Consider the following 15,378-nt stretch of genomic DNA (forward strand, 5'->3'; position numbering starts at 1 on the left):
GTATCAAAGCACCTCCTGTGTCATCCCACGTTTCCTCTCCAAAATGTTGGACAGCAACACATATGGGGCAGTCGCCGATGGCTCCAGTTGGAAGCTCCGGAGAGCGGTGTCGCTCCCTCGCTCTACGTCGCCATGAACTTCACAAGCACCGAGCAATGTGGAACAAATCGCCGCATCAGGGACAAAAGGCATGTTGTTCATCAGATCTTGAGCTCTCCCAAGCTGTCCTGCGCGACTGAGATTATCCACCATTCCAGCGTAATGGTCTCTCGACGGGATCAATCCATGGTCGAAGCTCATAGACGTGAAGCACTGGTGGCTCTTCTCCAAGCAGCCAACGTGACTAGATGTGCTAAAGACTGCAGTGAAACTTATCTCGTCGTAGGAGAACCCCTCCATAGCCATCTCTTGAAAGAGCTCGAGAGAGCTTTCGTGGTTTTTCTTGGAGTATGAGCCAATCATTGCATTCCATGCTGCTACGTCCAGCTCAGGCATTCGATCGAAGATAGCTTTGGCCTCCTTGAAGCAGTCTTTGGAAGCGTAAGCCTTGATCATCGAAGTCCAGGCAAGAACATCTCGATCGAAGCAAAGAGTGTAAAAGGCTTTTCTTGCGTCACTCAAGAACCCTTGATCCGCATATCCATAGATCATAGTGTTCCACGAGAACTTGTCAATCTCTGGAGAGCTCTGGAAGATTTTCTCTGCCTCTTCGAGACGACCGTCTTGGACGTAGCCGAGCATCATAATGTTCCTGGAAACCATGTCCGGCTGCGGCATGGAATCAAAAGTAAACTTTGCTTGTTCCAGCTCTCCGTTTTCAACGAAGGCGAGGATCATCACGTTTCGCGAGAGCGTGTTCTGCTCGGGCATCTCGCGGAAAACTTTGACAACCTCTTTGATCTGCCCGTGCTGCGCGTAAGCTTTCATCATGTGAACCCAGGATCCAAGGTCCCACTCGGGCATTCTCTCAAAGATCTTTCTCGCGTTTTCCACCTCTCCAATGCTCGCATAGCCGGACATGAAAGCGTTCCACGATATCAAGTCCCTGTAAGGCGCAGCATCAAACATTTTTCGGGCTCGATCCATATCGCCCACCCTCGCGTAGGCCGTGATCATCAGCGTCCAAGCCACCACCGTCTTGCGAGGCATGGCTTGGAAGAGCTCTCGAGCTTTCTCGACGAGAGCACCTTCGGCATACCCGTGGATCATTGCAGTCCACGACACTGCATCCTTGAGGGGCATGTCCTCGAATAATCTCCTTGCCTCACGCAAGTTTCCATTCATCGAGTAGGCCGTGATCATCGTGTTCCAGCTTGGGACGTCGCGCCGCGGCATTCGCTCGAATAGTTTTCTAGCTTCCTCCACCTCGCTGCTCTGAGCAAAGCCGGAGATCATCGAGTTCCAAGACACGAGAGTTTTCCTCGGCATTCTGTCAAACAAGCTCTTTGCTTGATCCACATGACCATACTGAACATAACCAGCGAGTAAACAATTCCAGCTCGCCTCGGTCTTCTCCGGCATCGCATCAAACATTTCTTTCGCTTCATGAATCTTCGCGACCTGGACGTAAGCCGAAACCATCGCGTTCCAGGAGATTACATGCCTCTCGGGCATTCGATCAAACATCTCCTTCGCCTCCGAGAAATTCCCACTCTTGGCAAAAGCTGTCAGCATAGTCGTCCAGGAAACAACGTTTCTGTCGGGCATCTTGTCAAAGTATTCCTTGGCTTCTTTCAGCCGCCCGTTCTCCGCGTAGGCTTGAATCACGGCCGTCCAAGACACCACGTCGGGCCTCGGCATATTCTCAAACATGGCTTTGGCATCTGCTAGACGCCCGTTCCCCGCAAGTGCGCGAATAATGCTGTTCCAGGAGACTACATCCGGGTTGGGTATCTCCTCGAATATCAGTTTCGCCTTTTCGGGTTGCCTGTGGCTTCCATACGCGGCTACCATGATGTTGTAAGAAATAGTGTCCTTGAGAGGTATAGTGTCAAAAATGCGTTTGGCATCTTCCAGATGCCCTTGCTGGGCATTTGCTGAGAGGAGCGTGTTCCAGCAGACAGTGCTGGGATCCTTGATCGAATCAAAGATCTTCTTGGCCTCTTCCAGATTCCCGTTCAATCCATACACCGAAACGAGCTTGCGGACAAGGATTGCGCTGGGGTCGGGGATGGAATCAAAGACGCGCTTGGCATCCCGCGGGCTGCCGCATTTGCCATACATCTCCAGCAGCAGAGTGGCGAGATGGGCGCTGTGGGAATGCGCGCTGCCGCGCACGACCGCGTGGATCCGCCGGGCCTCTCCCAGATCCTTGGAGCTCCCACACGCCCTGATCTCGTGGGCGAGCGAGTGGAGGTCGGTTCCCAGCATTGCATAGCATGGTATAAAGAATATACACAAAATATTCATGTTGCTGTTAATTTTTCGTTTGTAGTTAAGCAACATATTTCTTTGTCTTGTTTAGATTCAGTTGGAAAAATATTTTGTTCAAAGACAAGCTCCAACTCCTTGAGGTTGGCAGCAGCATGATCTTGAAGTTCTTCCACTTAGATCTCGCACAGAGGCCAGAGCCTCCAAAGGTTTTCCAGCCCTTACTGCTATGGGAAAACACTTCCAACCTTCACCTATTGGAAGATTCGACTTGATCCTCTCCCCTCCACATAGCCACTGCAACAATGCTCATTAGGTTCCAAGTTAAGTGAGTCCGGTCCATGAGCAATCCAGCCACCTTGGCAATGAGCTCTTCATCCCCAAACCATGACACGCTCTCCACATAATCCGTGGTCATGGGGATCACTTTGGAGTCACAGACACTTGCAAGCTGATCAAACTTACTTCGATTATTACTTCAAATATTGCTTTGATTCCTTGGAAGAGTAGTGCTCTCCTATGGAACTCTCAGGAGGAATCAAAGTAATCTTCCCAAGTTTGAGCAGTAAAGATCTTCTTGCAAGTAAGAAATACATGTACCTTTCAAGCCTAGTAAACTGGCCACTCCTGATCTGTGTTAGTGCATTCATCACGATTTCCTGATCCCACAGTGTAGACTTGTTCATCAACAGCTTTCCCCATGAACAATGACATCAGGCCTTTGTTCAGTTTTGAATTCCTCTTCCAAAATCTATCTGCAGCTGATTTTCCACCTTGCTTGTGAGCTGCATGCTTGTATTGAGCTCGTTATATGCTGCAATCTTGGAAATTAGCAGCTATTTGCTGTTTGAAAACAAATAGTTTTTTTAAGTTTCTATAAATTATAACCAGCCTTTTCCAATTGAAAATTCTTATAAACAGTGTATTCGTCATGAGCAAGAAAATTGAAATTCACGGTAGATGTGGTAACATCAAACACACAGCTCAAATCTTCCATGGTATGCCCAAGAGGGACAAGTTCACCTGGGATCTTTTGCTGGTTGCCTACTGCAAAAACGGGCATTTTGATGAAGAGAGGAGATACCCAACCCGCACGATGATTGTGGTCACGGGCATCTGGAGTCTTCTCTCATGCTCTTCCACGCCATGCTTGTGAGGAACTTACACTACAATCCTCTCCGGCTACGTCCACTGCGGTCTCCTGAAAAACTTGGAGCTCTTCTTCCTCAATCAGATGCCACAGCATGATCTTGTCGTCAAAACGCTGCTCCTCGCCTACACCCAAGGCCAACGCCCTGAGGAAACCAGATGCCTTCTTGATTATGTAGATGCCGTGTGTGGATATTCTCAGTGCGGCCTCCTGGACGAAACCGCGAGAATCCTCGACAAAATGCCAGCCTGGAATCTTGCACATTCCATGCAAGGGACTCTGACCGCCTTTCACGAAATGGCAGACAAGAACTTGGTGTTGTAGAATGCTCATATCTCTCTCACAAGGAGGTGTTTGAAACAATGCCCCTGTCTAATCAGAAGCTAGAAACTAGGTATATTATATTATATATTAGTTTTCTAATTTTAAAGGTAAAACTGATGGTATATTATTATTTTGCTGCGTGTAATAGTAATGTTATTTCTATTTATTAATCTAATTAATCAAATGGAAGTTTATAATTATAAACATGTTTATAATTTATAAATACAAGATTAATATCATTAAATATCAACCATTAGATGGTAAAATAAACTAGAATATACTAGGACGTATTTAAAAAAGTTTATAAATTATAAACATATTTATAAATTATAAATGCAGGATTAATTTAGCCAACCTTGCCAGGACAGCAGAAAGTAGTGAGAATGATAACCAGGAGGACGTGGACGACTATGGCAACTTGTTCATGGCCACTAGTATCCAGTAGGTTGCAAAGAACACACTTGGCATAGAAGCAGAGAAGTTGTGTTAAATGGTAAAATATTTTAGAATATTCAAATATATTCTAAATATATCCTTACCACCTTTACAGGTTTGCTTAAGCAAACTAAAAGAGAGAGTCATTGTTCTTTAATTTTAAAATTATATTAAGAAAACAGTATTTTATCTAAAATTTGATTATTTTATATTTATGGGGAAGTAATATTTAAATCTAAAATAATAAACCATAATTAATCAAATATATTCTATATATATATACATATATATATATATACATATATATATATATATATATACATATATATATATATATATACATATATATATATATATATATACATATATATATATATATATACATATATATATATATATATACATATATATATATATATATATATATATATATATATGAACACTTTAATCAAAAATTGCAAAAATATGTTTAAAATATCATAGCTAGGTTCTTGTTTTCTAGCGGCAGCACACGGCCAGTGCCATGGCCAGGCTGATGCGCCAGGCCGCAGCGCTTAGGTTTGTCAACCAGATCTGAGTTTCAGGCACGAAGATAAACCAACAGCCACAACTAGTCATAGCCAAGTGAGTGCTTATATTGCAGCCACACAGCTTGATGGACTGTGAGAGTTCTTTCAGGGCTAGGCGATGATCAAGATGTCCAGGTTCTTTATCACAAGTCTAGGCGTTGGAAATCCTTCACCCAAGAAAAGCAGCCTTTTATTATTATTTGATAGAACTGAATAACAGTCTAGAGTTGGAAGGTCCCTGATTTTTCTGGAGGAGGGATCCACCCAATTCCATGGTATCTAGCACTCAACCATCCCCATTCTGCGTTTGCGGCCATCCACACCTCTACCCCATTCACATAATCCATGACGCCTTGCTTCCTGGCAAGCCCACTTGAAATGATCTCCTGCTTTGTCCCGATGAACTCCTTCTCCAAATCCTCCACCATGCTCGCCAACATGGCAATCGCCTCGTTCAAACCACACTTGTGAATGCTGGCGAGAATGGGCACGGCGTTGAGGTAGTTCCCTTTCGCCCACTCCTTCCTGAACGAGATCAAGTCATTGTGGAGCGCAATGTGGTGCGTCCCAATCTCCTCAACCTTGCGTATGAGAGGATGATCCAGCACGCCACGCTCTTCCAGCCCAAGTTGCAGTAAACCATCAAGCATAGCAAAGCAAGGCGCAACACCAGATGTGATCTCTCTCAGCCACATGTACGTGTCCAGGTTGGGAACGATTTGCTTGTGAAGCCAGTTCGATTCAATCTCAAACATGTCGAGCACCTTGGTCATAGAATTCATGAATCGGCCGGATTTGTCCACTAGATGGAGGGACAGTTCTTTCAAAACCTCAGATAACATCTTCACTTGCCTCAGCAGCTCCTGATTCTTGACCAGAAGTGCGGCCTCGTCAAATCTTCCCTTGAAAACCATCTTGTATGCGGTTGCCACGTTCCTCATGTCCGACGAAGAGATCTCAGGGTTATCCAGAATGTCATCTGCAAGAAAGAGCCAAGCGATGAACTTTGCAACGGGAACAATCTTCTCGTATGAAATGCTCGGGTATGCATAAGCTGCGAGCAATCCAAGCCTGCTCTCTCGAATAAACACAGATTTCTCGCTTCCAGGTTGCAACTTCAGAAACTCGTCACACCACACATTGATCTCAGCGTCGGCCTTTGCATCATACAGCGGATTCAGCGCTGGAGAGGCCAGAAGTTTATTACTTGCTGGTGGAATGGAGTAGCTTTTCTCCGCTGCAAAAATGCTCACAATGGATAGAATAGCCATTAAGAAAACACAACACAATTTCTAACCACGACTTCTCGGTATATATAGAGCTATTCTCGTTAGAAGCAAATTCCAAATCTATTACAGTTGCGATGTTGCCGAATTTTGCGAAAATACCTAGGAAACATCCAAAAGTCAGGTTTGAATTGCTGATTTTAAAATATTCAGTCATAAAATGTTAAGCACATAGTATTGACTTAAATGGTAGTGAATGAAGCTAGAGTATATTACCGTCTAACCACAACTTCTGGGTATATATAAAGTTATTCCTGTTAGAAGCAAATTCCAACTCTACTATAGTACGTTTGCGATGTTGTTGATTTTTGCAAAAATACTTAGTAATCTGCTTTTCTATATTGATATATATAATATACATTTAGATTAATCTATGTTAATGTATAAACGTTCTTAAACATGAATTCAATTTAGCCCGCTGGTCTTATTCAATTTGTGTTTTGGCATGTGAAAGCTGATAAATAGGCTGCTCAAAATACTAAGCACTATGCAGAGATTTAAATTGCCCCATGCTTTTATGTAACAAAAAAGGTTGAAAAGCACTTTACTCTTTGCTAGCATCTCCACATTTTGTAACACTACCTTCTCAAGCTCAACTGTTACTGTGGACAAATACTATTTTGTTTTTAATCTAGTTTTCTATACAAATCTTTTGAACTACAATATATATTCCAGCAATTTGAAGAAGTGGGTGGTGTATGGAGGTAGTCCTACCAAACACTAGAGGAACCAACCCTCTCCCTCTCCCCCTGGACCAACCCTTTTTCATTTCGTGGAGGTAAGAATTACTAAGAGTTAGAGGTAAATGGAAAAGAAAATTACCAATTAGTGAAAATTCAGCGTTTACTGGGCTCTTGGGTGGAGTTTGTCGATCCGACCACTTGGGCGATGAATTCCTGGCCAATTCCCGCCCCATTCTTCCTCTGGGAGAAGATCCGGATTCGCCCAACATCCGGATTCGCGATGCGGGTGAAGGCTTCGTAAGAGAGATCGAAGGAATTAGCGTGACAGCCCGGGCAGAGATCCACGACCCGGACGGTGACTGTAGCGTCGTTCGACCGGCATCCTCCAGCGCCAGAGACCGCGCCCTTGCAAGTGATATCGAAGTAGGCGCCGCAGAGGCCATTGAAGATATCGGGGCTGGCTGCCGCGATCAAATTTCCGGCTGGAAAGGGCCCGCGATCGAAGCCATAGCAAGCCGATGCTGTGATCACACACAAGGGGCAATCAATCAGTTGGTCGAGAGGAAGAATTGATTGAGCGCTTTGAATCGAGGAACTCACGAACGTATTCCGTGTAGAACGTTGCCTCGCCATTTCCTCCTCCGCCGCCTCCGCTACACCAGTTACACTGGCTTTGGCACCCATTGCCGCAGTAATCCGCGGAGCATCCACAGTAGCCCCATTGGCTGCAACACATGTTGTCTCCACAAGGGCGATTGCGATCACACTGCTGGGCGGTGGCCACCATAGCCGCCGCTACCAGCAGCGAGAGGAGGAAGATCAAACGAGGACTCATACTTTTTTAGCGAGGATAGACCGTGGATATGATTTATAATATGGATGTATGTAGCTAGGCTCGCAAAGTTGGAATAGAACTCTACAACCATATATATTAATCATTCCTCTTTGATTGAAAATTTCTTTGGGCGGGAGTTCCGGCGATTATACACCGTGTTGTCCACCGTTGGATCAAGGGATTTAAAAGCTCGAGGAGAAACGAGGGTTAGGGTTTATGCGCACCCAAGTTCTACTGCAGCGTCGTCGTGCTCGCTTTGCGGCCGCGCCGAGGTACGCTGTGAGTTTTTATCAGTGCGTAGATTCACCGTCGAGCCAGCTGCTTGAGGCTGCGCCTTAGATCCATGGCGCTTTCTCCAATGATCTGGCTCACATTTCTTGCCGTAGATCGCTTTTATTACGAAGTCTTTGCTCGATCCCTATGGATTGCTTCTGTCCGTATTGTTTTCCTGCATTTCTTGCATTGCCCGTGACCGCAGCACTGCCTCCTGCTCGCTTTTTGGTAGAGCATTAAACATGAAGATAGATTTGTCCCCAATGTCATCCTGGCAGTGGTTTTTTTCTTTAGAAGATTTGAAAGGAAGCAGAGAAGGTCTACCTTTATTGGTTGTGTGAATTTCCTGCCAGCGAAAACCGCAAAGAGACCCATCCAGGCCGCCAGTAGACCTTGCTTTACGTTGTCATCCATCGCTCCCGACTGATATGCCGCAATGAGTTTTTCTTATAAGAACTTTGTGCAGGCATGAAAATGGGATGCGTACCAGGTGACCCAAGAGCAAGGATGGTATCACGAAGAAGAGGAGTGCCGCCTCTAGTTTTCCATAGCACAATCCTGACGAACGAGCCATAAGTGGTGGTGAGTTCCATTTTTTTTTTCTTTCTGAAAGGAGAGCTCAGTGTTACCTTCTTTGAAAACCAGGCCTGTGAGTGCTGCAAAGAGAGGCCCGACTGCCCAAACCGCAGCGGGATTCTCCACAACGAATTCCACCAGACCCCTGTCAGCTGGAGTGGCGAAGTTGGATGCTACAAGTATAGAACCAGCCACTCCGACTGTCCATAGGACTTGCAACGCTCGCTTCAGTGGAGTGACGTAGATGTGTATGAGCAGCAGGGACACCCCGAGTGACCCGGCTCCAATCGAAAAAAGTAAGTCTTGATAAGTTGAGATCACAGACTTGACAACATTGTCTTCCGGTAGGAACGCCGTAGACGCTACCGCGACAAATGTAGCTGCCGATGTTACTAGACCAGCTCTGTACAAGAAGACCTGGAGACACAAGGAAATCATGTCACAGTCCACAACGGGTAAAAGTCGGTGGTGATGGAAGTAAGTGACACCAAATCTCAAGAAAAAGGACGATGGTCGACGAAGATTCAGGCATTACCTCGCGCACGTCGGTCGAATCAATCGACCAGGGGCCGTAGACACCATTATAGACCTGAACAGCATCGGTCTTGGACGACGAACTCTGGGCTTTACACAGGAGAATTCTGGGACCTCTCCTCTTGGCAGAGAAGGATCGTATGGAACGAGGAGCTGTTGCCGATAGAAGTAAAGGCAGAGAGGACAACAAGAGCGCCATAGCCAGTGAGATATTATATACCTACACAACAAGAACGGCTCCAACTGGATGATTAAAGTAATCACTCCACGCAAGCGGCAAAGCGTAAGTTTCCTTCGTTTTTATCTTTATTCCTCCTTGTTTTGATTCCATTTTGCTTTTCCTGGTTTGACATAGGATCCATTCAATTTGGCTGTCAATATCTACATCTCTATTTTGCGATGTCTGGCATCTTCTGCAGCATTTACTCTTCCTTTTTAGCTAGGAGAAGCTCCCTCTTTTAAACCTCACTCACTCGCGTTCTGTTTTTTTCCTTGGAGTTTTTTACTCGCAGGTTCGGATATGGATCCGTGATGCAGCAAGATGCGTCGCTGCGTGCAAGAGCATCGTCACGGTGGTACAATCAACAATGAAAAAAACACCAAGAAAAAGCGTGGCAGGAGAAAGAGGGTGCTAGTGGGTCCTTGGCTTTGTGCTACAGCAAGAAACAACAACACAGCTCCTTCGGTTTCCCAGTCGCTTCCGTATGGCAAAGAAGCTCCTTTCCCTGCATCACCGACTAGGTGGAGACGCGAAAGCACCAATAAATGGATCCCTACTTGGGTAAGCAGGTTTCTCAACTTCCTTGGCAAGATTTTGGTGAATTCGTCGTGCTGTGCATCAGATTCAGCAGATAAGTTAAACGGAGTAGTAGGGGAAGATGAATTTGGGAGACCCCAAGAGGCAAGGAAGGCTCAGGTACTATAGAAGATAGGAATTTTGTGCGAGAAAACAGGAAGCTTTGTCGACCATGGGGTGTGCTACATCAAAGATCGAGAATGAAGAGGTCGTGGCACTTTGTAGCAGTCGTAAAAGGCACGTGAAAGAAGCTGTGAGCGCTCGTCACAATTTTGCAGCGGCTTTTTCGAACTACGTAATTGCTCTCAAGACAATCGGCTCCGCCTTCAGCCAGTTCAAGGAGGCTGAGTTCCAGGACACGGCCTCGCCAACGTTTGCTTCGTCCACTCCTATGACAACCGCAACGCCTATGAAGCCTGCAAAACCTCCTCCACTTCCTCCGCTGTACGGGCCTTCGGCAACGTCTCAGCAGAAGAATTCACCGTCACCCATGGTGCTGAATCCGATGAAGAGAACTGTCAGCTTGCCACCGATGAACTTCGAGAGGAAGAAAACCTCAGCAGCGGTGCCAAAGAACGCCGACAACTCGTCAACTCCACCGGTGAAGGCTGCTCGAAGCAGCAGCAGCAGCACGATTAAGAAAAAGAAGGAAGTTTCTCCATCTCCATCACCATCGCCTGAGCCGGAACTTCGTGAGCAACAAGCAAGTTCCGTGATGGAAGAGGAGTTGACGGAGCCGCAGAAAGACGTGAAGGAGTCTTCAAGTGTGGAGAACAACGTTAAAGTGTCGAGTGAAGATGAAGATGACTGGGTTCCACCTCCGCCACCTCCTCCAGTTCCTTCCAGCAAGGCACCTCCGCCACCACCGCCACCTCCGAGCTCGTCCTGGATGTCTGATCTGTTTGAGTTTTCGCACTCAGCCGTGCCGTTGCCAAGATCAGACGACAACGAAGAAGAATTCGATGGCGAAGATCGACGTAAGCAACAGCAACTCGAAGAGGAGAAGCGTCGGAAGCTTCAAGAGGAGGAAGAAAAAGAAGCTCAGGTAATTAGTGCGAAGCATGCACGGCAAGCTAACTAATGTCCGCTTTTTTGTTCTTTTTGTGACCAGCGAAAGGAAGAAGAGGAAAGAAAATTGAAGCTGCAACAGCAGCAGGAGATGGAACTGAAGCAAAAGCAGCAAGAACAAATGCACAGACTGCCCTCAACTGTGGATGAAGGGGACGAGGATGAAGACGAGGAGGAAGAAGAACAAGACGAGGACGAATTGGATGAAGAGGAGGAAGAAGAGGAAGATGGTGAAGAGGAGGAGGAAACCGAGGAGGCTGAGCCTGAGGAAGAACCAGCGAAAAAAACTGTGAGCTATGACCTGCCAAAGTCCGACTTGAGCATTGTGACGTCTTCAAAACGAGGAGGCAACGGTGAGCTAGTTGCTGTGCTCAAGCGCATTGTGGAACCTTTCGAGGTGGCTTATGAAAGTGGAAGGCATGTGGCTTCGATGCTCGAGGCGCAGCGTGTTTCCTTCCATCCAAATTTCATTGATGGCAGATGTAAGTTCTTCTCTTTCTTTTTTTTTTTTTGGTTCGTTTTGGTTCTGCTTTTCTAATAACAGCGGTTTTGTGTTTGTAGCTGATGAAACTCATGCAAAGAAGGTTTTGAGAGCTATTTCTTGGAGCAGCAGCAATTCCTCTTTGGCCAGAGCGGCAGCAGAGCAGTCGGTATTCGATGATGAAAGTGGTGACGCGACTGGAACCCACGCCTCCACTTTAGATCGATTGCTTGCATGGGAGAAGAAGCTGTACGACGAAGTCAAGGTCTAGTTCTCCCTTTTCAAATTATGAAAGCGCGTCTCTTTAACTCTTTTCTTTCTTCCCCTTTAGAGAGCTGAAGGCCTGCGCGTAGAGCTCGAGAAGAAGAACACTTGGATACAAAAGGAGGAATCTAGAGGAGGAAATGCCGAAGCGATCGAAAAGGCAAAAGCAGCGGAGAAATTGCTGCACACCCGTCATGTCGTTGCAATGCAAGGCGTGGACACGGCTCGCAACGCCGTGCTCAGGCTCCGGGACTCGGAACTGTATCCACAACTTCTGGAGCTCCTCAAAGGGTACGCAAACTAGCTATAAAGTTTCGTAGAGCTAAGCTAACCTTCAAAAGAAACAAAACAGGCTGTACGAGATGTGGAAGAAAACTCACGAATGCCACGAAGAACAGTACAAGGCAGTGGCGGAGATGAAGAAGCTCGACTGCTCGGACGTGGTGGAGTCGACCAACAGCCTCCACAAGGTGGCGACCGAGCAGCTCAAGGTGGCGCTCAGCCGCTGGCACCAGTACTTCGGCTCGGTGGTGAGCAGCCACAAAGTCTTCATGCAACAGCTCAACGTGTACGTCAAGGTGAGCGTCAAGTCAGTGGAGCTGGACAAGGGGATCTTCCACGCTGCGTCGCCCAAGCCCATCTCCACCCTGTGCCACGAGTGGCAAATGGCGCTGGACAGGCTCCCGGACAGGAGCGCGCTCGAGGCCATCAACACGTTCGTGGCGGACCTCCAGCTGATCGTGGACATGCAAAAGGAGGAGTCGCGGCACAGGAAGAAGGTGGAGGCGCTGGAGAAGGAGGTGAAGGCGCGGGAGATTTACGTGGAGAAGTACGAGAGGAAGCACGTCAGGAGCGCGGCGGTGAGCCGGACTGTGAGCACGGACGAGAACGGGGAGGTGCCGGTGGAGGTGGTCCGTGGGGGGAGCAACGCGCGGAGCGTCGCCATGACGGAGAAGAGAGCGCAGCTGGAGGTGCTCAAGAGGAGGCGGGACGAGGAGAGGGAGAAGGCCGAGGAGCTCGGGGAGAGGTCCAAGGCCAAGACGATTAGCAGCCTGGAGCTTGGGCTGCCGAGCATCTTCTACGCCGCCAGGGCCTTCTCCAAGCAGTGCTTCGAGGCTCACGAGCGATTGCAGGGGCTGGCAAACAGTAGCATGATCATGGACAAGTGAGAGAGAGAGAGAGAGAGAGAGAGAGAGAGAGATTGACAAACAAAGAGATTGATTCTTCTTTCTTCTTTTTAGTCGTTCTTCTTTTCAGCGAGGCCTAATGCACGCCAGCAGATGCCAAGTCGGGGAAATTTTGAGATCATTGTAGTTCTAAACTTTCATGTGTAGAAACTAATGCACTGTAATTTCTCGAGAATCTGGAAAGCTTACGTGAAATTAAAGTTCTTGAATCCTTTGCCTAGTGAAGAAATGCCAAGAAAAAGTTATGAAAACTTACTGCGGCTCTTAGAAGAGAAAAATGATCTGCGGAGAATTTACGTGAAATTTACGAACAGTTTACAAGAAGAAATCGCCAAGGAAAAAGGAAAAAAAAAATTTAATGGATCCAGTGTTTGTTCTTCAAAGGTCGCTTGTTTCTGTGCGAAGAGAGCCTACTCGCTCCAGATGGTACTTCCTGGTGACATAGATGTAGGAGCCAGCGATGAGCAAGAGGACGGCGACTATGCAAGCAAACACCACACCCGCGATTATCCCTTCTTGCTTCCCTCCTCCGTGTCTTCTCGCCGATATCGCTTGCATCAAAGGAGAGATTTCCTCCACACCATCGCCATCGCCTCTGCCATCACCGTCTTCACTACCTCCTGGATCTGATCGAGCTCGCGGAGGCTTTGGACGAGAAGTCACGGGAGCTTGAGACTTCGGATGAGCTGGAGCTGGAGCTGGAGATGGAGATGAGAGAACTCTCAAGCCCGCGCTGGAAGGAGAGATAAGATGCCAGTGATTTCTCCTGCCAGCAACTGGCGAAATCAAGGAAGAAAAAGACGAAGACGAAGACGAAGGAGATCGGTGGCCTGCTGCGGCTGCAATCACGCTCCATCGAGGCGAATCAATCAAGAGAGCCAGCACCAGCATGATCAAAGTTGTCATGATATATCCTCTCGCGCTCCCTGCTGGGACGATAAGATCTCGATCGGCCTATAAGAATGATCACTCGTATCGATCTGACAATGAAAGACGGGCGCTAGTCGCGTATCAAGATCAGCGCGATGGATACGAAATGGAGTGGGATGGAGTGCCAGCAAGAGCGACACAACCACAGAATCGCCGTAGAGCGGAAGCTCTAATCAGTCGAATGACGGCAAAACGACTGTGAAGTGGTGGTAAAGAGACGCAAGACAATGTCTGCGTGGGGTGCCTTCGTCAACGGTGGGTCAATGCGAGAAGATGCAATTGACACTTCTAGAATGAAGAACAAGTGTCCTGCTTTGCATTTCGTCAACACCGGTCGCATTCAAGAACCTAATTTCTCCCTCCTTTTTGGCTTTTGTCTATGGAAGACTGATCCAACGCTGCATGTATTTAAGTTTCCACTCGGAGATTTGAAGTTTGCTGCTATTGTCTTTAGATTACTGTATAGTAGGACTGACTAGAAAATCCACAAAGTCTGAGACTTCTCTATTATATACTTGTCTGACAAATGTTATGAAATTTTGAGCTGTGCTGCTGCTCGTGATTGATGGCGCAACTTTCAGACCAAGAAAAAACAACTGAGAATCAAAAGAGAATGTTCAGCAAATTTCATTCTCCTGGCTATGCTATCAAGAGCACCTTCCACTTTGTTTTATTATCTCTAAAGCATTAATACAGGTTTGTCTTAATATAAAATTTATATCTCTAAAATACTTGGGGCAATTTGTTAAAGGAAAACAAGACCAGACTCTTACAACAATTTGTAAACAACTGAGATGTAAGCCCTCTGGTTTTAAAAATGTTTTATTTTATTAGAAGAAAAGAATTTGTTCCTAGGCAGACAAAAAAAGCGCGTTTCAAAGGCTGGGCAAGTATCTCCTTACAATGTGCTTCCCTGCCACAACGCTCCCCGCCGCAATCCCCCCGAGCGCCCCAGCTATGGCCGCCGTCCTCGGCCCCGCCGCCGCCTTGTAGAGCGCCCCAGTCGCCAGCCCCGCCAGCACCGGGTTGAGTATATCATCCGCCCCTCGCAAGTACCACGTCCCACTCTCCACGCCCGCGTACAAGAGCCCCAGCACGCCAACCTTGTTCCCGATGCTCCTCCCCGTGTGCCCGGACGCGTTTAGAACCCGGTTGAGCCTCAGCTTGGTGGTATCGTCCACCTCCCTCGACCTTATTCCATCAAAGATCCCCTTGGCTCCGCCCAGCACAGCGCCGCCAAGGTATCCCACCCCCGTGTAGTACTGGATATTCTCGCCCAGGGACCGCCGCTGGAACGCCGCCTCCTCCGTGAAGAGGAACTCGGGCGCGCTGGGCAGCCGGTAGAGATCAGCGGCGCCGCTGCTGGCGCCGCCACTGGTGCCGTAGAAATCGTAGGGATTGTAGAGCCGGATTTCCTTCTCGGCGCCGAATTTCCTCTCCTGTGCGCTGGCGCTGCTGCTGCTGCTGCTGCTGCTGCTCATCATCTTGACTTCCTTTGAAAATTTTGATCGATCGTACCGATCGATCTGCCGCTCCTGCTGGGATTGTGGAGACTCACCTCTGCGCCCCCGCGCCTCCGCCCTTGACAAACCCTAAACGTGGAAATAAAAGAAACGG

General features: G+C 47.5%; 6 protein-coding genes and 1 long non-coding RNA gene across 10 annotated transcripts; 2 read left to right on the plus strand and 5 right to left on the minus strand.

Annotated features, from left to right (window-relative positions):
- Window positions 1-3: 3 nt before the first annotated feature.
- On the minus strand, window positions 4-2,370 carry LOC112344562 (pentatricopeptide repeat-containing protein At4g02750-like). The gene has a single exon (XM_024669511.1). It carries the CDS (start codon window positions 2,368-2,370, stop codon window positions 4-6), a length of 2,367 nt encoding a protein of 788 aa, XP_024525279.1.
- Window positions 2,371-5,069: 2,699 nt separating this feature from the next.
- LOC9641730 (microbial Terpene synthase-like protein 1) lies at window positions 5,070-6,119 on the minus strand. The gene has a single exon (XM_002960852.1). The coding sequence runs from the start codon at window positions 6,117-6,119 to the stop codon at window positions 5,070-5,072; it is 1,050 nt and encodes a 349-aa protein (XP_002960898.1).
- A 614-nt stretch (window positions 6,120-6,733) lies between these two features.
- On the minus strand, window positions 6,734-7,672 carry LOC9662958 (EG45-like domain containing protein). Of its 2 annotated transcripts, XM_024668615.1 has the most exons (3): window positions 7,418-7,672; window positions 6,957-7,338; window positions 6,734-6,894 (listed from the first exon to the last, which is right to left on the minus strand). In XM_024668615.1, exons 1-2 carry the CDS (start codon window positions 7,650-7,652, stop codon window positions 6,971-6,973), a joined length of 603 nt encoding a protein of 200 aa, XP_024524383.1. In that variant the 5' UTR covers window positions 7,653-7,672; the 3' UTR covers window positions 6,734-6,894; window positions 6,957-6,970. The 2 variants fall into 2 exon arrangements, with proteins under 2 accessions (XP_024524383.1, XP_024524378.1); XM_024668610.1 differs by having other exon boundaries at window positions 6,734-7,338.
- A 199-nt stretch (window positions 7,673-7,871) lies between these two features.
- Window positions 7,872-8,677, plus strand: LOC112344226. Its single transcript, XR_002991633.1, has 3 exons — window positions 7,872-7,924; window positions 8,392-8,507; window positions 8,571-8,677. It is a non-coding gene; the product is annotated as an uncharacterized LOC112344226 (long non-coding RNA).
- LOC9662959 lies at window positions 8,017-9,255 on the minus strand. Its single transcript, XM_002960854.2, has 5 exons — window positions 9,037-9,255; window positions 8,555-8,918; window positions 8,413-8,483; window positions 8,250-8,348; window positions 8,017-8,196 (listed from the first exon to the last, which is right to left on the minus strand). Exons 1-5 carry the CDS (start codon window positions 9,232-9,234, stop codon window positions 8,071-8,073), a joined length of 858 nt encoding a protein of 285 aa, XP_002960900.1. The 5' UTR covers window positions 9,235-9,255; the 3' UTR covers window positions 8,017-8,070.
- Window positions 9,215-13,006, plus strand: LOC9662960 (nitrate regulatory gene2 protein). 3 transcript variants are annotated; one of them, XM_024668567.1, is made up of 7 exons: window positions 9,223-9,318; window positions 9,391-9,816; window positions 9,878-10,876; window positions 10,943-11,381; window positions 11,461-11,645; window positions 11,712-11,935; window positions 11,997-13,006. In XM_024668567.1, exons 3-7 carry the CDS (start codon window positions 10,004-10,006, stop codon window positions 12,811-12,813), a joined length of 2,538 nt encoding a protein of 845 aa, XP_024524335.1. In that variant the 5' UTR covers window positions 9,223-9,318; window positions 9,391-9,816; window positions 9,878-10,003; the 3' UTR covers window positions 12,814-13,006. The 3 variants fall into 3 exon arrangements, with proteins under 3 accessions (XP_002960235.2, XP_024524335.1, XP_024524346.1); XM_002960189.2 differs by having other exon boundaries at window positions 9,215-9,318; window positions 9,534-10,876; XM_024668578.1 differs by having other exon boundaries at window positions 9,268-9,318; window positions 9,548-10,876.
- Window positions 13,007-14,567: 1,561 nt separating this feature from the next.
- LOC9662961 (mitochondrial import inner membrane translocase subunit TIM23-2) lies at window positions 14,568-15,346 on the minus strand. Its single transcript, XM_002960855.2, has one exon. It carries the CDS (start codon window positions 15,243-15,245, stop codon window positions 14,637-14,639), a length of 609 nt encoding a protein of 202 aa, XP_002960901.2. The 5' UTR covers window positions 15,246-15,346; the 3' UTR covers window positions 14,568-14,636.
- Window positions 15,347-15,378: the final 32 nt, after the last annotated feature.

The sequence above is a fragment of the Selaginella moellendorffii genome, unplaced genomic scaffold (genome assembly GCF_000143415.4).
Source record: "Selaginella moellendorffii unplaced genomic scaffold, v1.0 SELMOscaffold_0, whole genome shotgun sequence".
Classification (NCBI taxonomy): domain Eukaryota; kingdom Viridiplantae; phylum Streptophyta; class Lycopodiopsida; order Selaginellales; family Selaginellaceae; genus Selaginella; species Selaginella moellendorffii.

What these genes read in the sequence shown, in the direction of transcription:
- LOC112344562 (XM_024669511.1), bottom strand. Translation starts at nt 2,370, where the DNA reads ATGCTGGGAACCGACCTCCACTCGCTCGCCCACGAGATCAGGGCGTGT.
- LOC9641730 (XM_002960852.1), bottom strand. Translation starts at nt 6,119, where the DNA reads ATGGCTATTCTATCCATTGTGAGCATTTTTGCAGCGGAGAAAAGCTAC.
- LOC9662958 (XM_024668615.1), bottom strand. Translation starts at nt 7,652, where the DNA reads ATGAGTCCTCGTTTGATCTTCCTCCTCTCGCTGCTGGTAGCGGCGGCT. An exon ending in GTTCTACACGGAATACGTTC is followed by an intron (nt 7,339 to 7,417) that starts GTGAGTTCCTCG and finishes GTGTGATCACAG; the next exon opens with CATCGGCTTGCTATGGCTTC.
- LOC9662959 (XM_002960854.2), bottom strand. Translation starts at nt 9,234, where the DNA reads ATGGCGCTCTTGTTGTCCTCTCTGCCTTTACTTCTATCGGCAACAGCT. An exon ending in ATTCGACCGACGTGCGCGAG is followed by an intron (nt 8,919 to 9,036) that starts GTAATGCCTGAA and finishes TTGTGTCTCCAG; the next exon opens with GTCTTCTTGTACAGAGCTGG. An exon ending in AATTCACACAACCAATAAAG is followed by an intron (nt 8,197 to 8,249) that starts GTAGACCTTCTC and finishes AACCACTGCCAG; the next exon opens with GATGACATTGGGGACAAATC.
- LOC9662960 (XM_002960189.2), top strand. Translation starts at nt 10,004, where the DNA reads ATGGGGTGTGCTACATCAAAGATCGAGAATGAAGAGGTCGTGGCACTT. An exon ending in AAATTTCATTGATGGCAGAT is followed by an intron (nt 11,382 to 11,460) that starts GTAAGTTCTTCT and finishes TTGTGTTTGTAG; the next exon opens with CTGATGAAACTCATGCAAAG. An exon ending in AGCTGTACGACGAAGTCAAG is followed by an intron (nt 11,646 to 11,711) that starts GTCTAGTTCTCC and finishes CTTCCCCTTTAG; the next exon opens with AGAGCTGAAGGCCTGCGCGT.
- LOC9662961 (XM_002960855.2), bottom strand. Translation starts at nt 15,245, where the DNA reads ATGATGAGCAGCAGCAGCAGCAGCAGCAGCAGCGCCAGCGCACAGGAG.